Here is a 26036-nt window from a genome sequence, read left to right on the forward strand (position 1 = left end):
GCAAGAATTATATACAGTACCAAATAAATGAATACGAACAAGCCAAATTTTCATGAAGTTTTTAGTTTTGGTTTCAGTTTACTATTTTCATTTTTGGCTTTAGTTGACTATTTTCGTTGAGTGCTACATGTTTTAACTGTTTAATTATCAATACAATGTTCATTAATACTGTTGTGCATTTTTAATTGTGTAAACAAGTTGATATTCATAGGGTTTTATTCATTTTGTGTAACTATAAAATGGATACATCTTCATGATAATGTGTGCTCTTTCTCAGCGCACATCCATGATTCAAAAACAAATTACCAATGAATGTAGTGTTGGTTTGGGTACTATTAATGTGATTTTAAAGAGGTTTAGGGAGATAGGTGCCTTTTCTCACCTGCAAACGAAGTTAAGAGCAACTAACCACCATCGGACCACGGCCTGGTTATCAACATATCAAACTACAATCTAACCCAAGGTGAACTCTCACTGCTGGAGAAAGGTCTAAACTACGCCATTGCCCTGAGGTCAGTAAACAAACTTGATATCATTTATTGTATAGAGAAAGGTTTAAGATCCCTCCCCACCAATCTAGCTGACAAAATACGTATGGAAACATTTTGTATACTAAATTCAAACAAAAAACTAAGCAGCAACCTAAACAAAACAGGAAAAACTGGCCTTCAAATCCCTAAAAAATAATCAGGACATTATAATCACAAAAGCAGATAAAAGGAATGACACTGTTGTTCTAGATCGGACGACTTACATAGAAAAAAAATGACCATTTGGTATCGGACCACAACACCTACCAAATGGTAAACTACAACTCCACAAAACGCATCAAAAAGAAAACAACTGAATTAATTAAATTCATTAACACATGGCCAGAAGAAATAACTAAAAAACTAATACCTCATTATGCCCGCATGCCCAGAATTTATGACCTGCCAAAAATACACAAAACAGACACACCACTACGTCCGATTGTTGAAGGAATCGTCAGCCCGAATTACCATTTAGCCAAAAAATTAGCAGCTGCACTCAAGGAATTGGTAGGTCATTTCCCTTCTGACATAAAAAAATACACATTTCATTAACAAAATTAAAAATATTACACTCAACGACCAAGATTTATTAGTCAGCTTTGACATAACTTCCCTTTTCACCAATGTCCCGATCAATGATACTATCTTGCTCCTACAGAATATATTTCCACAGGACATCACAGCCCTCTTTACCCATGTACTCTGCTCTGGATATTTCATGTGACAAAACAATTTTTACCTTCAAAAAGAGGGTACAGCAATGGGCTCCCCCCGATAGCTAACTTTTATATGGAAGACTTTGAGCAACAAGCTCTAGAGTCAGCATGCCTAAATCCCAAAATTTGGCTCAGATACGTCGACGATATTTTCGCCATATTTGGCCTCACAGATGCGAAGCACTAAATACGTTCCTTAGCCACCTGAACAAACAACACAAACGTATCCAATTCACCATTGAAATAAAAAAAAAACAACTCTCTTCCGTTCCTAGATGCATTCGTCACACGTCTTCTCTCAGACTGACTCTCCTTCTGAATCTACCACAAACCTAGCCACACAGGCCAGTACATACACAAAACTTCTTATCACCACCCAACACAAAAACTAGGGGTCATAAGCACCCTTAAACACATAGCTCAAACTATTTGTTCAAATGAAGAAGCTCTAAACCAGGAAATACGAGATCATCAACCATACATTTATAAAAAAATGGATACAGTAAATAAACTATTCGCAAGATCCTCCACAGAGATACCGCTAAAAAGAAAAAAGATTTCAAGAATGCTATTGCCATACCTTATGTTAGAGGCATTTCTGAAAAAATAGACAGAACACTACACAAATATAACATTAAAACCACCTTGAAACCCCTGACAAAATTAAGACACCTACTCAGTTCTTCCAAAGATCCTCTTCTGCACCTAGCCCATCCAATGGTTTATAAAATAAAATGCATATGTAATCTACCATACACAGAGGAAACAGGGCAAACCATCCCAATCCTGATTCAAGAGGAAATTTAAAGAAGCGTGTGAAATTCTCAAACATAATCCAAATCTGAACAAAAATGGTCTAACCATTCCAAGAATGTGGCGGCCCCATTTGCAACCGTTATAGCAACCAGAACAAGCCAAAGAAAAATCTCAATACAAGAAGACTTAAAGTGTTTTTTTTTCCCCTTAAAATTCAATAGCAACTTGAACTGTATAAGTCCAGAAGAAAATCATAGTATAACAAAAATTTGAACTGTACAAATCCAGAAGAATCTTAGTACAGGAGGACTTTAGCAGAGTTTATTGTAGTTTTTTATTTATTTTATTTATTAATTTTTTATTTTATTTTATTTTTTTTCATTATTTTTATTTTATTTTTTTTTATCAATAGAGGTCAGGCTAAGAAAAAGATCAATTAACAGCGTAGATTTAATTTACCATTATTGAGTGCAAGAGCATGTAGCTTGGTTTCCTCTACATATGTATCTTTCTGATGATGACCTCAATACAGGGGTCTAAACGTCAAGTGTTATTTTATTAATAATAAGTAAAATAATCATTTCAACACGTGTGTTTTGTGTCCCGAAATTTGTAAATATGCAAGTTTCAAAGAAGCTGTACCATAACACACTATCAAAACCTAACATGAAAAAGAAAGATGAGATGATTAGAGGGGAGAGAATGAAGAAGTAGTCCTTGGAAGTTGTATAAGACTTGTTTGTTGTGGGCTGTTTTTGAATTTACAGGCAAAGCAACTAAGGCTAATAAGGTCATTGTATTATCTTAATTGCATTTATTCTTGTAGCTGGTTTGCAGTATGAAAAACCCAAGTGTTGTGTGAGAGTGTGGCTAGTAAGATGCATGGAAAAGATTTTTAGCTTGCTAAGTGAAATTGGATTTTTTTTTTTTTTTTTTGGATGGCTACAATCTCCCAAATATATTAAAACTCTAACCACAATCTCTTCCCCCTCCCCTCCATCTACAGACCAGAGATTACTCAAGATCTATCACCATTCCATACATCCAGGACACGTCTGAAAAACAAACAAAAATCGCAAGGAAATACAACTTGCAACCACTTACAGACCACATAAAAAATTGGTATCACTTATCCTCTCCACCATAGACCAGCAACATTCCCTAGAACTACCAGATCCCTTACAGTTGCAAACTATCCTGCTATGGCCAAACAGGCAGGATAGCCAATATCAGAATTTCTGAACATAAGAACTATATCTTGTTCCAGAATTATAGCTACTCAGGACTTGCTGACCATATTTTGGACACCCAGCACAGAATACCCCTGGAAGAAGACCATACTATTACATGGCTGCAAATACACTCATATTTGTATTTGCAGCTATTACATGGCTGCAAACACAAACATGAGTGCCTATTCCTCGAATATGCCTCAACCCTGAAAAACTTTCCAAACTCCAACAAATTTGGGTGCACATTGGACTGCCCCAAATGTGGAAAACACTCATCCTCAGATCTTCAGCCCAATGGCCAAGATCTGAGGATGAGTGTTTTAGAGCCCCTAGTGGCCAGATTCACCCAATCTGGCCACTAGGGGCTCTATATTACCTTTTTTTTTAATGTTATTTTTTACTGTTCACCTCCCCCATTAAACCTGCAATCAAGCATTGGCATTCTAGTCAACGAATAAAGAGAAGAGAGGAAGTTGTTTTCACTAGGCTCCGCGTAGGTCACAGTCATCTTACACATTCTTATTTACTGAGAGCTAATGACCCTTCTGTGTGTTAAAAATGCAATACACATCTTACTGTTTATCATATACTGGTAGAGTGCCAGCACTTTGCACAAGAGAGGAATGAAATTTTTGCCTACCTGGCCAGACCATATACACTCGGGCAGATGCTGACAGACTCAGGCAGATTGCATGATGTTTTTAATTTTTTACAAAGAATTAATTTATACAAACGCATTTGACTTTAATTTTGTTTATATGTAAATACTGTATTGCTTCACTTAACTTTTGTATGTATGTATTACAAAATATGTAATGTTTTGTGATGTATATGTGCAGGAGTTGAGTACTAATGTATATATTATTCATGAGGTTAATTTCTGACCAATCATGTATTTCTGTAGCCATGAGTTACCTTGTAATTTTGTTAATACCACACTGCTAAACTTAATTTTTATGCATACATAATATATAATAATTCTTCTTTAACTCTATGTTTTACTGTAATAACATTTGTTGTAATCATGTGTTGTACATGCATTTTGATTATTAACTCATATTCTTGTCTAATTATGTACTGCATTAAATGCTGCAGTAATTTTGTTTATATGTAGATTGCCCAGATTAACTTTTGCGCATACATATTATTTACTGATTTTTTTTTACTAATTATGTATTGCTGTAGGACACCTTGTATATTTGTGTAACCTTCTTGTAATTTTGTTTTTATGTAGATACCCCATTGCCAAATTTTATTTTTATGCATGCATGTTGTATAATAATTCCTTTTTGCCTATTTATGTATGGCTGTAAAAACATCTGTTATAATTTTAACTATATGTAGATACTGCATTCCTTGGCTTGTACATGCATTTTGTTTATTTAACTTGTATTGTTGACAATTTTTGTGTTACTACAACCTTTAACCTTGTTTGTTGCTGTGCCCTCTGCAGCAGCATCTATGTAAATGCTGCTTTGTGAAACCTAATTTTGTAAAGGCATATTGTTTACAATTTTCTTTAACTGCTTATGTATAGTTGTAACCTTAGTATGGCACAGTATGACCTTTGTAGTTTTTGTGCCAAATAAACTATAAACCAAACCATCCCCCCCCCCCAATAAACGAAACAAAAAACTTTACATTGTAGTTGTAGAATATTTGCTCATTTGAAAACTTTGTCATTACTTCATCATCAAACACATTATGATATGGAATAACCACATCATTCTATCAGTAGAGTAGTCAAAATCACTAAATCTTATTATGTGCACCTTTCACTCTTGTTCCTTTCGTACCCTACTTTTTTATTTCTTTATTTCCATTGCATGCTATTTCTTTATTTACATTGTTATAATTGATTTCCTTTTTTGCTGTTGCTTCATTCACATCACACATACACATCTGTTATTCTCATCCCATTCAATTCAATTCACTGTTTAATCATCATACCCTTCTTTCTTACACCCAAAATTTCACCTTTTGTGTTGCTGCCATTTACTCTCGTTGCACTGCTAACTTTTATCAAATATCATTTATAGTTTTTTGCACTCTTGCTAATTAATGTTTTATTCCAACTATTGTTATAAAGTCACACATTCAACTTCTGTGCTTTCTGGATGCTATTATACATATTAAACTCACCAGAGTGTTTTGGAAGCTGTTACACTTTGTGACTGCTGCTTACTAAATATTAATGTCTTTTAATTATATTTAATGTGATCAGTAAATTTATGTATTCTGAAATGTAATTTAAGCATACTGACTTAGTGTAGGTAAAAATAACTAAATATAAGCTTCAATAATCACAAGAACTTCTGTCTCTCTTAAAAGATGTAAGGTAACTTTTCCCATTCACCAAGGTACTGTATCTAGAAATCACACAAGATCTGAAATGAAATTTCCCAGTAATGTTATAGTAGGATCAGATGATCGCCAAGTGCCTTTGCAGTGCATTTGAATGAACAACTGAACAATGCATCATTTGATTCTAGAAGATCTAAGTTTAATTCTCATCATGATAAGAGGAATCTTTATATAGTGGCTTTTTTTTCAGTTGGTGAGTTAGTTGATGTTATATGCAGTTAGCAAGAAATGTGAGGTTTTTTCATCCTACGCACAGGTAAATAAGTCAGAGAATAACAGACAGAAATGCCATTAGTGGGCAGTAGATAGTGCATTGGACTATGTAGCATATTAGTGGCATAAGGATGGTTTAGTGTAAATGGTATTGATGGATTATGCAAAAGCCTACTTGTTGTAAAATCTCACATGATAAATAATTTATCATATTCATTTTTAAAAGTTTTTTCTTCTAAAGAAATTACACAAGAAATTGTCCTTGTTTGTATTCTTAAAATAAATTCTTGTGTATGTAATAACTTAATCACAAGTCTCTTTTAATCTATTTTGACACATGGAATATGATGTCACTGTGTATGTATCAATGTATATCCATGTCCATATATATACGGCAGTTTTGAAACATATGTGAAGTGTGACATATGATGTTGATCCATGACCATATATGGATGTTTCAAGAGATGTGCGCATGCATATGCGTGAAGTCTGGGGCTTTAAAAGCTCCAGCATTGGGAAGTCTTGGAGTTTTCACCTTTTCTTACCTGGATCTGCTGCTATATGAAATTCACTTTTGGTCATTGAAAGAGAAGCGTCAGTCATCTTGGGGTTTTCTCCTTCTCTTACTTTAATCCGCTGGCATGTGAACTCCACTGTCGGTTATCAAAAGAGAAGCATCATTTGTCTTTGCACTCTGCATTCTCTTACCTGGATCTGCTGCTACGGTTTTTGCCTTCTCTTACCTGAGGCAGCAGACTCAGGTAAGAGAAGGCAAAGAAGAAGGTAAAAGAATTGTCTTGCATCCTTAGGCTCCTCCAGTTCATTCCCTTGATTTACTGCCATGAGAAGTCTGCTGTCAATGGCTGGAATGCCTCATTAGAAGAGAGCTGCCCATTGCCGCCATGGAAAAGGAATCTTTACCAGTATAGGAACCACTCTTCACATGGTCATTGCCGCAACGTCGCTGAATTAAGGGTTCAAGTCGATGGCTCAGACGAAGAAGATTTTCAGTGGGAAATCAAGAGTCAGCAGAAAGGAAGGGGGACAAAAGATTTGTATAATAAACATTGCTAAATGAGAACATTGTAAGGATTTCAATTAATTGTAAGTACTTATTCTGAATGATTCATATCTAGTGTGTCTATGTTCGAAACCTAATGTGACGATGTAAATAATTACGATAAGATTATGTAAGCTAATATCATGATAAAAAGAAAGGTACTGTATGAGATGGTTTTCATCATCATCTTCCTTTTATCCTCTTTTACCTTGCGGTGTTGAGGATTTTTTTAATTATTGGACCTCAAACCGTTCACAGGATAAGGTGGTCAGCCCTATTCCCCAGTGCATCCTATGTCCTGTAGTGTTGACTTCTCAAAGCCGGTTGGCCTGCTTTGCAGGATGAAAAACCCCAGGATAAACTGGGGGAAGAAACCCTACTGTCCATGCCCAAGACCAGCTAACTTGGCTATGGCTGAGGAAGATCTTTCAGCTCCTCATGTCACTGACAGGAACTGAACCTAGGACACCCCTTCCCCAGGCATATGGTTGCCAAGCGTTTTGTATTCTTACAAAACGCTTGGCAAAACGCTTATCAATATTAATTTACACGCGGACTGTGTAAATTAATATTGAGCTAAGCTCATTCAAGATGTGCTTTACGTTCAAATTGAATAAATATGACCAGTAGGATGCATTAAATTGTATTTAGGCTTTAAGAGTAGAAATTTAGGAGAACCAAAACTGATTTAGAGATATCGTTTAGATAAATATGAATTGTGATTCAATTGTGTAAATATGCAATGTGGATCAAGCTGTATAATAAGAATTCTTGATTTAATCAAATGCTTCGTGAACAATACATTGGACTGAATTTTTCAATGCACTATCCCCAAAAAATGTGAACCTATATAAGATTAAGTAACAAAAGTTGAGTATCAGTTCCAGATAAATAATTACGATCAAGCCATGACTGATTTAAGGAAAAAATTATCTTAAGCAGGGAAATAAGAACAATATCTGCTTTGTCCTCAGTTTAAAATTTTATAAGCTTGCTATCATTACATAGTCTAACTGGTGCATTAGAAAAGAAAACAAATAAATTTCTTCGACTACAGAGTGTGAACTAATAAGATATAATATAATGTAACAAATGATGGCCATAATGATGTTTCAGGACATTTTACAACACTTTAAGAAATAAGTGTGAAGGCGAAGCAAGATTATTACATTGCCATACAAATATGTGCTCACTCAAGACCCGGCATTTTTTTTCCCATATGTTTCAGTAAATCAGTACAAGTTCCATAAAGTGATTAGTTATGGTGTTGCTGCTGCTGCATTTGTGTTTTCTTAAAGTTAAAAATCACTGATTAGAAAGTTTTTTTTTTTTTTTTGCATAAAAATATTTTATTTTGTCCAATCTGCAGCTACTTGTCAACAGAAAAAAATCTTCTCACCACTTGTGGACCAGCATATTTGTTGAGCCTTGATTACACTTAGAGTTGAAAATAATAGCCTTGATTACTATTATTCAGGCCTCTGTGGTGTTAGAAGACTCACCTTCAGCATCTGATGCAACCACAAATATGATCACTCCATGCTGTAGCTCTTCAGCATGGAGTGATTATGTTGTGCAACGCTCAGTAAAGTGAATGTTGCACAACATAATCATCTGTTCTGATTTTATTGCTAAGTATTAACGACATAATTAATTTTTTCCTATTTTGAAGGATTATATATATTTGGTATTACATTTTTTACTTGGGATAAATTATAAAAACATAATATTTTCAGAAAAAAAAGGAAAATGAGGCTGATAATACATCCAAACTCTACCACTCTTTATCAGGGCTGTCATCAGCCACAAATAGTAGTACTCAAGATGGAGCAACTCTCCCACATGCAGATTTGTATATACCTAGTGCTGCACTGCCTCAAGGTAGGAAAACATCTGAAGGCAAAGGTTATCCAGATATTTCTGTAATTAGTGGTATTGAATTGCAGAACGGACATATTCATAATCCAGAAGCTTTAACAGAAAAGCAGGTATGGATTTTTATATCTTTATCACTCCTTATTAGATTTTTATTAATATTTTTTAATAGTAATCTAACATAATAGCATCTACAACCTTCTATTTCTTGTGAGTCTCATCTTTATAGGTAACATCAGAACAAAGCATTTTCTCTGAGAAATACTAGATCCCAAAATGTAAAATAATAATGAAAATCTGAGTGTGTTGGATTGGATCTGAGTATATTAGATTTTTCCTCAATCTTAAAAGTGAACATAATCTGCAAGTTTGTAGTCTGTTTATCAGGAATTCTTTTATTTACACATTTAAGCAAATAATGAATATGGAGAAATTTTTTATTCTTTTCTAAAAAGAAATATATCACACTTCGAGTTGAAAATAGAAATGTCTTTCATTTATTGTATAGAGGGCATTCAAAAGAAGTGATTACTTCTTTTTGAAATAATTACTTTTCTTGATTGGTTGTTTGTTTTAGATTTATGGCCAAAGCAGCTCAGGCTATGTGGCCAATGTATTATGTCTGTTAATTGCATATGTTCTTATGGCTGGTTTTGAATACAATTTCCCTATTGAATACAATCCCACCAACTCACAAATTAGAAAACTCCATAGGCTTCTTGGCCTGTGGAAGTTACTAACAAATTAAAACCGTTTAACTCTATACCTTCCCGTATATATGGACTCCCAAAAATACATAAAGAAAATGTGCCATTACGTCCCATAGTAGATGGCATTGATTCCCCCACATACAAATTAGCTAAACATTTGGCCAACGTGCTCTCACACTATACTGGCAACACACCATCACACATAAAAAAAACTCAGCCGACTTCAAAGCCAGCATAGAAAACCTTACACTCCAACATACTGATGACATAATTGTCAGCTTTGACGTGTCCTCCTTATTCACAAATGTCCCACTCAAAGAAACCTTAGAGCTAATCCAAGCTAAATTTCCTCCCAATATATCAGCGCTATTTCAGTTCACAATGAACTCAGGCTATTTCGTTTGGCAAGGAAAATTCTAGAAATAAATAGAGGGAACAGCCATGGGTTCACCACTAACCTCACCCTTGGCCAACTTCTTTATGGAGACTTTTGAAGAGAAAGCCTTAAACTCTGTCCCACAAAAACCAACCATATGGCTTCACTACGTTCATGATGTGTTCGCTATTTGGCCACATGGCTCTGATACACTCTTCTCCTTAACACACTTAAACAATCAACACCCCAGAATCAAGTTCACACTGGAAAAAGAGGAAAACAACAGCCTCCCTTTCCTAGACACACTAGTCATCCGCTAGCCTGATGGAACCTTGATTTTTTCTATTTATAGAAAACGCACCCATACAGGCAGATACATTCATCAACAATCTCCCCCCTCTCCCACAACAATATAGAGTGATTAAGACACTATACAACAGGGCTAAACTAATCTGTTCAAATGACATTGCCCTAACCACTGAACTAAATCACATTCTCAACACTTTCTCAGCTAATGGCTACCCCCCCCCCCCAAAATCCCAAAAATATTGAAACCAGTAACCCCCCCTCCCCAATTTCACAACAAAGATTACTCTGAATCCATCACCATTCCCTACATCTGAGGCACCTTGGAAAAAATTACCAAAATCTTAAAAAAACATGACCTCTTGTTACAGACCATATAGAAAATTGGCATCCCTTATCCGCTTCACTAAAGACCAACCACTTTCCCTAGACTTACCTGGTGTATCAGGTCCCTTGCAGCTGTAAGCTGTCCTACTTTGGCCAAACAGGGAGGACAGCGAATATCAGAATTTCAGAATACAAGGACTACATCCATTTTCACCAGTATAGCCACTCTTGTCTTGCAGAACATGCTCTGGATACACGCCACAGAATATGGTGGAAGAAAGCCATAATAATACACCGTAGCAAGTTCAAATTTGAAAGACTTTTCATGGAATCAGCCTCAACCCTAAGAAACATGCCAAACCTCAACAAATTTAGTTGATGAGACTGCCCCAAATTTGGGAGACATACATCACGTTATTACTGAGAATATTAATGTGGGCCAAGAATATCTACATTGCCTGCTAGGGGCACCATCAGGACTTTTAGGAGAAACAATAGCTTCCTCGCTTCGTCCTCATTTACTGTATGTAGTGCCTGCGTGCATGTGTCTTTATTTTAAGTTCCTTTGAAGATGGCAATGTAATGTTGCCGAAATATTGAAAATATATATTAAAGTTTAATTTAATTTATATTCTAGTGTATGTTGTGAATTCCTTATGTTAATTAATAATCATGTATAACCAGCGTATAAGCCTTTCTATGAGAAACCTGTTTAATCAGGTGTATTATATCTCAACTGAACTAATCTCGATATCTAAAGATGACTTTTTGAAGCCCATACTGAGAATATTAAAAAGAAAACCTTCTCAGCAAATGAAATTACTCATTTGATAGCTCTTAAAGTACAGTTCTTGCTTCCCATGGATATGGAACACCATGATAAACAATAAATGACTGTAATCCTTCTAGACTTGGCATAGACTGAGTTAGCAGAAACATCAAGAAAATACAAAATACTGAAGAAGAAATGGATTTCATGAGTAGTTTAGCAAAACATGGGGCTGACAAAACAGAAAGTCAATAAATAGAAGATGAACCAGTCATCCACTGCAAAATATATTAAAATGCAGTCCCATGTAATCAGATGCCAAGAATGGGGCCACAAAACTTTATAAAACAACTATCTGCCCTATCAGAAACATCAAATCTTTAGAAGTTGTCCTCAAAAGAACTTGGCAACAAAAACCTAACAGAAGAAATAGGAGAACTTCATTTCTGTTACAGAATGCAGGCTCTCAAATTCAAGTAGTTGACTTCAAATTGGGAGGGCAGATCTCCTCAGTGCAATTGTCCTAGATATCATTAAAAATTATCCAATCAAGAAATATTAACCTGCACAAAGTCATACAGAAAATCATTAGTATGAAAATAAATTATTAAGTCAACAATAGAATCCTCAATGCCATATGTTTTATGCTACATAACATTAACTTTCTTATCATTTTAGAAACCCACTTCTGTTATCAAGATGTAAATACTTATTGAAGTTTCTGATATCTTCCTTCTGGCTATTTGGGAATACTAGAGAAAGTAGGTATTACCCTTTTAATTCATCTCCAAATCCTCAGCACTTTCTATAATATACAAAAAGATGTAGAAGGTAAAAAAGTAATAATTGAATTGGTTGGAGATGAAAGGAAAAAACCATTTGACTGACTTAAGTCTACTTACCATACACCAGTAACTTTCCTTTCTCATAACAGGATTGAAACTGCATAGAATTGTATGATAAAATTGAGGGAAGTCCCACATCAGAAACATGTGTTAAAGAGCTCAAAATTTGCTGTGGTGTTGAACATATATGCTTAAAAAAAACATGAAAGAAGAAAGGTCCCAAAGACAGGAAAATCACTTGGCTTGGTTGAGTGACACTGAGACCAATTCTATATATATCCACTAATCTGCAATATAACATCAGCTACATTCATCTATCAACTTGGTCTAGGGAACTAACATTACAGATTAGGAGCTTGTCCTACTCAACCAGAACATCAAGGATGAGGATGCAACTGGTTCAGGATGCAGAATATTAGGAAACTTCCCTGTGTGTTTAGAGAACAACTATATAATGTACGTGCAGAATGGCTGAAATTAGGAAAGGTAGCTCTCCATTGAAACAACAGTACAGCAGTGCCATATTCAGTGGTGTAAGAACAGGAGATGTCACAAAGTCAGTACCTCCTAGAAGTTCAAAGGGAGTTATGTTGATTCATCAACATGCAAAGAAATGGAAGCATCTATAGAGGCATTATAGATCACCACTGAAATAGAAGTAGAACAAGAAAAACGAGTTGAAGAATAAAATTTCAAGATCAGGCTTCATTTAAGATGTGCAAATATCCCTTCTGCTGCCTTCTAACAGTATATAGATGACCAGATCACACGATGAGAGAGGAGTAAGAAAAATTTCTGTAAATGACCAAGATTTTACAAATTCAGTGAATTATTTTAACTGCTTTCCACACCTGTTCTAAATGGCTTTTCAATCCCCTGAAAATTATAACTGTAATAAGTGGACTACTCATGTTCTCTCAGAACACTATTCTATGTTTTAGAAACAGGTCCAAATCTTGTGTCTAGGTCTCCATACTGTAATATTTCTTGGGCTCTGTGGCTTTTTTTTTTTTATTATCTTGCTGTTCTTACGCATCCTAAGTGGTTCTCTGTTTAACTCTATTCCTTCTATCTCTCTATTAGCCTTAATTATCCCTTATTACTCAATACCTGTTCCTTCTGAGTGTTCAGATTTTATACTTTCATATTCTATATTAATACAATTCTCTATGTTCTCATTTACTGTATCTTCTGTATTTTTATTCTTATACCCGAGAACACTAGAAATTTATTTTCGTTAACGACTGCACCACTAGTGGTCTCTTCATGGTATAAGAAATGGTGATACTTCCAGTAGACCTCTATCTAGCATAAACCCCTTCTCAATGATTAATATACAGTCGTGATTTTTATGCGCCTCTTATCATAGCTATCATTTAACTCCCTGCTTACAGGATCAAGTTTACTTGGAAACAGTGCATTGTGTGTTAAAGATCAGGTGGCACTCCTTGAATATATAACAAACATGCTTATTTATACTAGGATTAATTACACAACTCTTACAATAGGAAAATGCTTCTAACTTCAGTTTAGGCTAAGCTCTATATGACAAAATTTCAATAGCAACTTCCCACAATCATGCAATAAATTTACAAGAATCACTGCAACAAACTTATAAATTCTAGTTTAAGCAATTTCCAGTATTTATGCAACAAAAGGAAACTTGGAATTCATTGTAATCAACATAAAAAAACTTTTAGCCCAATTACTTCTTAGGAAATTATTATGCTCTGGTCTATACATCTATAAATTCCAACTATTAACTTGCATCAAAATACTCTCAGACTATATCTATCTTAACACTATAAACTTAGCAGTCCATCTAAGATAGTTCTCTTACATCACAATCAATATTATATGTAATAAACAATTCACATAAGTTCTTTATCCCTTTAGTGTACTTCTTCATAGTTTCTTTGCAAAGTTCTTAGTTTCTTCTTCGTCTCGGATTTTGGATTTTTCCTTAGAGAATCTCAGAGCACCTGCATCTCATCTGGAATGGTTGGCAGGGTCTGGAACGCGATTTCCCGGCATCTTGAAACTCGGGCAAAGGGGTCCAACGATCGGAGAGTATGCAGATTCGTCTAAGCAGCAAAGCATTCTGGTCCGGTGCAGCTACTCCCTCCGTGGCTAATTGCTTCCGGCAACCGTCCATCGCAACATCATTAGAATTGGATGCCTTGTGGTGGATCGACTTCCTTCTCCTCTTTACCTCCTTCTGATCTCAGTATGTCCCTGCCAGAAAAAAATGTCGATCTCGATGGTTGAAGATCCATGTCTTATATTCATCCTTCCACAGAACCCTGGATGAAGGTTTGAGACTGCCAAACATTTCCGTGTGAGTCTCTTGATCTTCTATTAACGCCGACTTCTCTTTCTCTCCTTAAGTGCACTGTTAATCCGTTTTACCGGACTGGGGAACTATGTTTGATCATGCCGCCCCTTTTACCACTGACCTTGAAGGTGATCTTAGACTGAGTTTGTAAACAAAAGGTTTCTCTTATGCTTCAATCAGAGCACTAACATCAATAAGATTCCGATGGCAAAGGCATTGCCCTTGTCTTTAACATTTTGGACATCTTTTGTTTATACAAGTGAGCAAGCTAATTTCCCTTGGGCTTTATACATAGGCTTTTAATATTATGTTTAAAGAAACAATCAAAGTTATTTTGGTAAGCTTTCTAGATGTGACCTATGTAAAAGTCGATGTAAAGAGCCTTGAATTTTTCGCTGCATCGAATTTTGCAATACCATCTGAAATTTCCTATTGCCAGTCTTAGTTACACTATTCAACAACATATTAACAGACCAAGACATTCAAAAAGCAGCTAGTTCAAAGTTCATCATCATCATCAAATTCCTGACATGTACCCTCAAGGGGTGTACAGGAAGTGATAGTACTACATGAAAAATTTACATTATTACTAACTTCCTATCTACAATTTTTCTCGAAATCAGTCTGTTATTTGTCAAGACTCCAACATTATCAGATCTTATATTTCTATCGTCTAAGGCACTTTGTACCGTATCAATTGACCTATATCTTGGTCTTCCTCTGGGTCTTTTTCCTGCCAACCTGGCAGAGAACACTTGTTTTGCTAATCTTTCCTCTTCCATTCTGTTTAAGTGACAACACCACCTGAGATTAGCTCTGCTAACGCATTCCTGGATGCTAACAATGTCTAAGTTCTATCCTAATATCCTCATTTTTAATATCATATTGCCATTGATGCCATCTGTTCACACCTCTAATCTTTCTCAGGACTCTCATATCTGCAGTCTCTAGTCTTTGGCCAAGTGTTTTACTTCTGACCCAGCACTCAGATCCATACTTTTAAAACTGGTTTGAACACTGTCTTGTATACAGATAATTTAGTGTTCCGACTAAGTTCTCTCTTATTCCATATGAATTTATTCACTTGACTTCCTACCTAAATATTTCATATTTAGTTTACCATCTTCACTAAAAAATTGTGCCTAAGTAGCTGAAATGTTTTACTTGTTCCACAGGTTCTCCGTTTAGAACACAGTTGATATTTTTAACGATTCTACCTATTTTCATTGTCTTTGTCTTTATATTGCTGACCTTCATACCATATCTATTACAACAGTTATTCAATTTAGTCAAGGAATCTTGCAATCTTGTAGTGGATTTATTTAGAAGTATAACATCGTCCGCATAAAGCAAAGAGCTGAGTTAACATCAGCTCTTTGCTTTATGCGGTATTAAACATGATATCAGAATCTCCAATTCTGATATCATGTTTAATACCACTTTCCTTCATAATGTGATCCATATACATAATGAATAACAGAGGGGATAAAGTACATCCTTGTCTCACACCAGATTTAACATTAAACCATATTCCTGTACTTCTTTCAATTCGAATTGCTGACTTACAACTCAAATAAAGACTAAGTATTGCTTGATATACTGCCCCATTGACATCACATAATTGTAGTGTATTGAATAGCTTCTCTCTTGGCACCTTATCATATGCTTTATCCAGATCGACAAAACTTAAATACAGATCTTTGTTATATTATCATACTTTCTCAACTATTTGTCGTATAGTGAATATCTGATCCTGACAGCCTCTATTTGGCCTGAATCCAGCTTGTTCTTCACCAAGCTTTTCTTCCACATTCTTCTCAACCATTTCTCAAGTATAGTTGCATAGATCTTGCCAGGAACACTCAGTAGGGAAATAACTCTGTAATTTTCACATTCAGTTTTATTTCCATTTTTATGTATGGGTACTATTAGAGCTCTACTCCAATCATCAGGAATTCTTCCTTCTGTCCAGGCTTTCTAAACTATGCAGTGCAGCCACTGTAAGACTTTTATACTACCATACTTAAGCATTTCTGGTTGAATATCATCTATTCCTGCTGCCTTTCCACATTTCAAGCCTTTGATAGCTTTTTCTACTTCAAGTATGGATATGAATTCCTGATTGTATGCCTGTTGAGTGTTTTTTACCACTGTGCTGTTATCACTGCTTGTTTCATTTTAGCAATTTTTCGAAGTAATTACTCCTTACTTCAAGGATATATTTTCTCCTGTTTTCATGTTACCTTTATCATCTCTAACTCCTTTTACAGCACTCTTTCCCCCATTTCTTAGCTTCTTCAACAACCTCCAAATATCTTACCACCTTCTTGATATTTATTTTCTATGTTCTTGCCAAAGTCCTCTATGCTCTTGCCATGACTTTTGTTTAGTTAGTTTTACAGTGTTTTCCTTTCTTACATTTGTGTCTCTGAAAGATGAAAAACAAATTCAAACAGCAGAAATGAAGTTCCTTAGAAAAACAGCTGGATATAGCAAGTGGGTCCACAAAACAAATGAAGAAATTTTACAATCCCTGAAAATAAAACCAATTAATTACTACATAAGACAGTATAAACAAAAATGGCTAGAACATTTAAATCGAATGGACAACAGCAGACTACCAAAAATATTATACAGGTACAAAATAAGTGGAAAAAGAAAAATTGGAAGACCAAGAAAGAGATAGCATGAGACCGGAACAGGCCACTTGCCCTAAATTCCATGTTAGGAAGAAGAAGACATTTGTGTCTGTATTCTCCAAGAGCATAAGCTGACTTATTTGCCAGGAACTTTTGATATGCTTTTTTCTTTCACTTCACTGCCTCTTTAACTTCCTGTGTCCACCAAGGAGTTCTGATTTTTCTATCCTTGCACAGGACCTTACCACATGCCTCTCTGGCTGAATCAATCAGGGTTTTCTTCAAGGCTTGCCACTGAATTTCCAAGGTTTGGTTCCTGTTCTCAAACTCCTTAAATTTTTTCTTCAATAATTCAATAATTTTTTCTCAGTTTACATATGAGAACTGCTCAGATTTTATTCGCTTTACAACTTTCTTACATGTTATTCTTTTCAATAAAAAATTCAATTTTATCCTGCTCAAGACTAAATAGTGATCACTTCCAATTTCAAATACTCTGTATGCTCTGCCGTCCAGGGAGAAAACATCACTATCAACAATGACATAGTCAATGAGACTTTTCTTATTCCTTGCCTCTTCTCTCCATGTGAATTTGTGCACATTTTTATGTTGGAACATGGTGTTACTAATAACCAGTCCATATCCTGAGCAGAAATCCAACAGGTATTTGCCATTATTATTAGTGTTGCTCTTTTCTCCAGATTTTCCCAATATATTTTTGTATGTGTGACAATCATTTCTTACTCTACTATTTAGTTCTCCAACAAGGACCAACTTTTCCCTTTTCATTGTGTCAGTTGCTTTCTCTAAAGCATCAAAAAATTCCCCCACTTCTACCTTAGTAGAACCTTCTGTGGGATCATAAGCACAAATAAGTCTCATTGTCCAATTCCCCATTCTCATATTTGCCCACATTACTCTACTTGAGACTGACTGCCATTCAAGAAGATTAGCCTCGTATTTAGTGTTGAATACTATGGCTACTCCTTCTTTTCCTTGATTGTCATTGCCTGAATATAACATTTTGTATTTATTGCTCAGAAAGATCTCACCAGTTTTTTTTGTCTTTTTTGTTTCAGTCACCCCTGTTATGTCGATCTGTAACCTATCTAATTCCTCAGCTAGCTCCATTTCTTTGCCATTCAGGCTTCTTATGATGGTACCGATCTTCATCTATGGTGATGTTGAGTAGGGGTGTGTTTTCAGATTTGTTCCAGTAGCTGACTTTTCGCTGTTGGCCCTGGTTCCCTGGCAAAAACAACATGGCCTTGTTTAACTGGGTGATGCCCCAGCCGGCATGAAATTTTGCCATGTTGTATCATAATTTTGTATATTAGTTTAAGCCAATAAGAATTCAATTTGGTCAGCTAAATCCCATATTGTCAGCCCATCCCCATTCATTTAGTATCCAGGTAGATAGCCAACAATGTGCACCATGAGAATATGAGGATTGGACGTTAGGTCGGTTCTCCGCATTCCTCTAACGGCTATGTGGAGATCTCCTCTCAGTTATACAGCTTTGACCTTTAATCACCCCTAGTTCAAAGTTACATACTCAAAATAAATATTAAAATGGAGGAAAACTCACGTAAAAAACTTATTTGATGTAAAATTTTCATTATTAACACTAGAATAAAACATCTAAAGGACTTGATCCGAGGCTCACATAATTATTGTTTCACAGAACACAGAATGGTATTCTGAGAGAACACGAGCAGCCCACTCATTACAGTCATTATTTTCAGGGGATTTAAAAGCCATTTATAACAGGTATGGAAAGCAGTTAAAATAATTCAGAGTTTGTAAAATCTTAGGATAATGATTGAATCTGATTGATCTGTTTCTCATCAAAGATATAATATTATACTCAGTTCATCATCAACAGCTAATGTACACACATCTGTCAAACTGCCTAAACTAAGTTTTCACAGTGTGTAGTTTGAATACTTGCGTGACATATTAGTCTTGTAAAATAAGACACAAACTCACCATGGGCATACTTAAAATCTACGGAGAGCAATATCACTATCAATGTCGAACTCCCTGGGTGCTTAAGGGTCAAAGCCATATAATTGAGAGGAGACCTCCACATAGCCTTTAAAGGAATGCGGAGAACCGATCAGGGCTTCTGACCTAATGTTCACTCCTCGTTTTCTAGTGGTGTACCCTGTTAGGTATCCCTGGATACTGAATGAACAAGGATGGGCTGGCAATTTGGGATTTAGTCGACCAAATTGTATTCTTATTGGCTTAAACTAAAATACAAAATGATGGTACAACATGACAAAATTTCATGCTGACTGGAGCTCCGCCCGATTAACAAAGCCCCCGTTGTTTTCGCCAAGGAACCAGGTGAACAGTGAAAAGTCAGCTACTGCAACAAATCTGAAAATAAACCCCAACTCAACATCACCAGAGTTAAAGATCGGTACTATCAACGTAAGAAGCCTGAATGACAAAGAAATGGAGCTAGCTGAGGAATTAGATAAGTACCAGATGGACATAATAGGGGTGACTGAAACAAAAAAGACAAAAACTGGTGATATCTTTCTGAGCAATAAATACAAAATTTTATATTCAGACAATAACAATCAAGGAAAAGAAGGACTAGCCATAGTATTCAACACTAAATACGAGGCTAATCTTCTTGAATGGCATGCAGTCTCAAGTAGAGTGATGTGGGCAAATATGAGAATGGGGAACTGGACAATGAGACTTATTTGTGCTTATGGTACCAAGGCGGTTCTACTAAGATAGAAGTGGAGGAATTTTTTGTTGCTTTAGAGAAAGCAACCGACACAATGAAAAGGGAAAAGTTGGTCCTTGTTGGGTAACTAAATAGTAGATTAGGAAATGATTGTCAGACATACAAAAATATATTGGGAAAATTTGGAGAAAAGAGCAAAGCTAATAATAATGGCAAATACCTGTTGGATTTCTGCTCAGGACATGGACTGGTTTATTACTAATACAATGTTCCAACATAAAAATGTGCACAGATCCACATTGAGACAAGAGGCAAGGATTAAGAAAAGTCTCATTGACTGTGTCATTGCTGATAGTGATGCTTTCTCCCTGGTACAGGACACCAGAGCGTACAGAGGATTTGAAATTGGACGTGATTACTATTTAGTCTTAAGTTGGATAAAATTGAATTTCATATTGAAAAGAAGAGCATGTAAGAAAGTTTTAAAGTGAATAAAAGTCGAGCTGCTCTCAGATGCGAACTGTAGACTAAAATACACAAACATTATTCAAGAAAAAATGAATGAGTTTGAGAACAGGAACCAAACCTTGGAGATTCAGTGGCAAGAAAACGTTGATTGATTCAGCCAGAGAGGCATGTGGTAAGGTTGTCTACAAGTATAAAAAAATCAGAACTCCATGGTGGAAACAGGGAGTTAAAGAGGCAGTGGGGGAAAAGAAGAAAGCATATCAGAAATTCCTGGCTAATAAATCAGCTTGTGCTCTTAGAGAATACAGAGACAAAAATAAATATCAAGAGGAAGCAAGATATTCTGGAGATTGCCGAAGAAGCCCAGAAATGAAGGAAAGAGTGCTGTGAAAGGAATTAGAGATGATAAAGGTGAAATCAAAACAGGAAAAAGATATCCTTGAAGTATGGGATAATTACTTCAAAAAATTGGTAAATGAAACAAGCAGTGATGACAGTACAGTGGTAAAAAAAATTTTCCAGGCATGTAGTAGGAATACATATCCATATTTGAAGTAGAAAAAGTCGAAAGCCTGAAATATGGAAAGGCAGCTGGAGTAAATGACATTCGACCAGAAATGCTCAAGCATGGAGGTATAAAACACTTACAGTGGCTGCACTGCATAGTTCAGAGGACCTGGACAGAGGGATGAATTCCAGATGGTTTGAGTAGAGGTCTCATAGCATACCCATATATAAAAAGGGAAATAAAACTGTTGGAAGTTTATTTTCACTTCGCTAGACTATAATAAATTTAGTTTAATCATTTATCCAAGTGTATGCAAACAAACGTTTGCACTTGAACTATCTTCAGCACTGAGGCAACTCTTAATCAAGGTGGACCAAGCTCTCATCACTCCTTGTCTCAGTATCTCCCATAATGCAAAGCAAGTTGATGTGCTTTGCATTATGGGATATAATGCAAAGCATATCTCCTTGTGGACATGTATAATGCTATGCATTAAGGGAAGGGCCACTACCCAGACAAGTTTCGACCTTTATTGAGGTCTCATCAGTGGAAGCCAGACCCAGAAGTGGTGATACTAAGGCAGAAACAATGGAGAGGTCATATTTATTTATACGAGTTGTCAAAAGGTTTACCACCTTATTATTAGATTACTCTGGATTTAGAGAAAGATGTTGGATGTTTATTTTCCACTTGGTTAGACTATAATAAATTTAGTTTAATCCTTTATACAAGTGTAAGCAAACAAAGTTTGTGTCTGAAAATATCTTCAGGACTGGGGTAACATGGTACAACCATAGGTAACTCAGAGCAAAGGTGGACCAAGCTCTCATCACTCCTTGTCTCAGTATCTCCCATAATGCAAAGCACATCTCCTTGCAGTCATGTATAATGCTATGCATTAAGGTGAGGGCCACTACCCAGACCAGTTTCGACCTTTATTGAGGTCTTGTCAGTGGGAGGCAGACCCAGAAGTGGTGATACTAAGGCAGAAGCAATAGGAGGGGTGTTATTTACCTATATGAGTTGTCAACAGGTGAAAAATAAGTAATAAGCAAAATAATAATTAAGCAAAATAAAAAAAAAACAACAGGTGCAAAAAAAGCAAAATAAGCAAAACAACAGGTGCCAAGCGTAAAACAAACTTCCAACATCTTTCTCTAAATCCAGAGTAATTTAATAATAAGGTGGTACACCTGTTGGCAACTCGTATAGGTAAATATAACCTCTCCTATTGCTTCTGCTTTAGTATCACCACTTCTGGGTCTGCTTCCCACTGACGAGACCTCAATAAAGGTCAAAACCAGTCTGGGTAGTGGCCCTTACCTTAATGCATAGCATTGTACATGTCTGCAAGGAGATGTGCTTTGCATTATGGGAGTTACTGAGACAAGGAATGATGAGAGCTTGGTCCACCTTTGCTGCAAGTTGCCTATGGTTGTATCACCTTACCCCAGTCCTGAAGATATTTTCAGGCGTAAACTTTGTTTGCTTACGCTTGGATAAAAATTAAACCAAATTTATTATAATAAATTTAGTTTAATCCTTTATCCAAGCATTTGAAAACAAAGGTTTACACCTGAAGTATCTTCAGGACTGAGGCAACTCGTAGTAAAGGTGGAGCAAGCTCTTATTACTCCTTGTCTCAGTATCTCCCATAATGCAAAGCACATCTCCTTGCCGACACCTTTACTACGAGTTGCCTCAGTCCAGAAGATACTTCAGATGCAAACCTTTGTTTGCATACACTTGGATAAAGGATTAAACTTAAATTTGTTATAATCTAACGAAGTGGAAAATAAACTTCCAACATCTTTCTCTAAATCCAGAGTAATTTAATAATAAGGTGGTAAACCTTTTGGCAACGCTTATAAGTAAATATGACCTCTCCATTGCTTCTGCCTTAGTATCACCACTTCTGGATCTGGCTCCCAGTACGAGACCTCAATAAAGGTCGAAACTGGTCTGGGTAGTGGCACTTCCCTTAATGCATAGCATTATACATATCCGCAAGGAGATGTGCTTTGCATTATGGGAGATACTGAGACCAGGAATGATGAGAGCTTGGTCAACCTTTACTACGAGTTTACATATCCGCAAGGAGATGTGCTTTGCATTATGGGAGATACTGAGACCAGGAATGATGAGAGCTTGGTCCACCTTTACTACGAGTTGCCTCAGTCCTGAAGATACTTCAGGCACAAACCTTTGTTTGCATACACTTGGATAAAGGATTAAACTAAATCTATTATGGAAATAAAACTGATTGTGAGAATTACAGAGGAATTTCTCTACTGAGTGTTCCTGGTAAGATCTATGCAAGTATACTTGAGAAATGGTTGAGAAGGATTGTGAAAGAGAAGTTGGTGAAGAACAAGCTGGATTCTGCCAAATAGAGGCTGTCAGGATCAGATTTTCACTCTATGTAAGATAGTTGAGAAATCATGGGAATATAACAGTGATCTATATTTAAGTTTTGTAGATCTGGAAAAGGCATATGATAAGGTTCGAAGAGAGAAGCTATTCTAAATGCTAAATTTGTATGGTGTCAATGAGCATTATATCAAGCAATACTTAGTGTCTTTATTTTAGTTGTAAGTCAGCAGTTAGAATTGAAGGAAGTACAAGAAGATGGTTAAATGTTAAATCTGGTTTTAGACAAGGATGTACATTATCCTCTGTGTTATTCATTATCTATATGGATCACATTATGAAGGAAAGTGGTATTAAATATGATATCAAAATTGGAGATGTTAATCTCAACTGTGCTTTATGCAGATGATGTTATTACTTCTAAATAAATCTGCTACAAGTTTGCAAGATTCCCTGACTAATTTGAATAACTGTTGTAATAGATATTGTGTGAAGGTCAGCATTGAAAAGACAAAGACGATGATAATAGGCAGAAACATTGAAAATATCAACTGCATTGTGAATGGAGAACCTATAGAACAAGTAAAACATTTCTTCTACTTAGCCACGATTTTTAGTGAAGATGGTAAGTTAAATATGGAAATAGACAACAGAATCAAGAAAGCTGGTATGGTAAGAAGTCAAATGAATAAATTTATATGGAATAAGAAAGAAATTAGCCAAAACACTAATTACTAAATTAGCTGTATACAAGACAATATTCCAGCCAATTTTAACTTATGGATATGAGATCTGGTTCAGAAGTAAAACACTTGACCAAAGACTAGAGACTGCAGATATGAGAGTCCTGAGAAAGATTAGAGGCATGAACAGATTGCATCAATGGCAATATCATATTAAAAACAAAGATATTAGGAAAGAACTTGACATTGTCAGTATCCAGGAATGCGTTAGCAGAGTTTATCTCAGGTGATGTAAAAATTTGTATTCAAATTTTTATGATATATAATGAGTATATATATATATATATATATATATTAGGATAACCAGGTTATTTTATAAACTTGGTTATTTTAACTCCTAATCCCAAGTATGCAAACAATTAAGTTTGCGCCTGAAACAAAGTTCAAAGTCTAAAGATGATACAACACCAGGGCAACTCATTGTAAAGGTGGGTAAAGTTCTGATCACTATTCTTAGTATTTTCTCATAATGTAAAGCACCTATCACTAGAAGATGTATACTGCAATGCATTATGGGTGGGGTCACTACCCAGACCGGTTTCAACCTTTTTTCAGGTCTCCTCAGTGAGTAGCTAGACCCTAAATACCAAGGTTATAGTAATACGGAGTCTTACCAACTTTACCTATAGAGTTTGCAACAAGGTCTACAGATGATACAACACCAGGTGTGTGTTTATTTTTAATAAAAATCTCTGGAGGAGATATAGATATAATAAAATTTTTAACTTGGGGATATTGTATATTAGGATAACCAAGTTATTTTATAAACTTGGTTATTTTAGGTAAAGTTGATAAGACTCCATATTACTATAACCTTGGTATTTAGAGTCTAGCTACTCACTGAGGAGACCTCAAAAAAGGTTGAAACCGGTCTGGGTAGTGGCCCCACCCATAATGCATTGCAGTATACATCTTCTAGTGAGATGTGCTTTACATTATGGGAAAATACTAAGAATAGTGATCAGAGCTTTACCCACCTTTACAATGAGTTGCCCTGGTGTTGTATCATCTTTAGACTTGAACTTTGTTTCAGGCGCAAACTTAATCCTTTCCTTTCCTCTATAAACAAAGGAAATGCCTCTAGCTAGAGCCAACTCCTTTGTTAGAATACCAGTGTTAACCCCGTTTCAAATTTTCGGAAAATTTATTTGTTTACGCTGTGCCTCCAAAATTCTATAGATAAGAGAAATTTCTTTATCTAAGAGCAAACACCTGGTATGGCACACGATTCTGTATCCCTTCCTTCTCTATTTCTAACCACAATAATCGAATATATTCTTATTTTGCACTGCAGTTGTGACTATCCCCAATATATTTATGCATAGGTTCTCTTTATGAGTGGTGCATTGAGATTAGTGATCAGGCAAGTTATTTGGTTGACAAGAAAAAATTTATCCATTACTAATAAAGCAAGATACAATTATTTGTATAGACACTAACTTAACTAATGTTGGTATGAAAGGTAAATAAGATTACCCGACGTAACATGGACATTCTGGTTCCCTTTACAACATGAGATATTATCAAATACTATTAAATTGGGATGTCCTTCTAATTATTTAACACTCATAGATTATTTTCACACAATTATTTGTTCAAGAACTACCTGACAATGACAAACTAAAATATTTTCACACTACTCTTTTCCATGTTTTCTGACTCAGATCAATCATTCCCTATTCATGGTTCAACTCCTAAAGTCCTACAACAATTCTAATTAGTCCCTTTTACTGTCACAATGTAAATTTCTTTGTATACAAAAATTGAAAAGTTCTTACTTTACTGAACCGAGGTGTCGGGATCTCACTGGCTTATACTTGCAATCATCAATTGGAATTATACGGCTCACGTTTTCTTCATCTGGTCCCTTTTTTGATGAGGTTACCTGTCTAATACGTTCCTTAGGTTCTTGCTTCTGGAAGGTAGATATGTGAATACCATCACGATTCATTGCCTACGATGTTCACGAAGCACTGCTGCCGATGTTGGTCCACGAGGTTCCACATTTCGTTCTCGGCCTATGCTGACCTTCTGCTATGCCGAGACCTATATGTACATTGGCATTCTACTTGGCCGCATAGCCGCTTTCATTGATCTCACCCCGACCTCACTGGAACTTCCTTTCTCTGGGAACGACTGGAACAAATAAATGGCAAAAGCCTCATTTTTATGTCGCAGAAAAAC

The 26036-nt window shown here is 35.8% G+C and overlaps 1 protein-coding gene across 2 annotated transcripts in view; it reads left to right on the plus strand.

Annotated features, from left to right (window-relative positions):
• The window catches only part of LOC150097440 (metal cation symporter ZIP14-like), a 219265-nt gene that overhangs the window by 102136 nt on the left and 91093 nt on the right, over positions 1–26036 (plus strand). For both annotated transcript variants that reach the window (XM_090406877.1, XM_090406876.1), the window contains exon 5: positions 8611–8862. In XM_090406877.1, the coding sequence (XP_090263003.1) occupies positions 8611–8862 (252 nt within the window). The remainder of the gene's footprint in view (positions 1–8610; positions 8863–26036) is intronic.

This window comes from Typopeltis vanoorti, chromosome 17 (genome assembly GCF_054136105.1).
Source record: "Typopeltis vanoorti isolate ZY-2024b chromosome 17, IOZ_Tvanoo_1.0, whole genome shotgun sequence".
Taxonomy (NCBI): domain Eukaryota; kingdom Metazoa; phylum Arthropoda; class Arachnida; order Uropygi; family Thelyphonidae; genus Typopeltis; species Typopeltis vanoorti.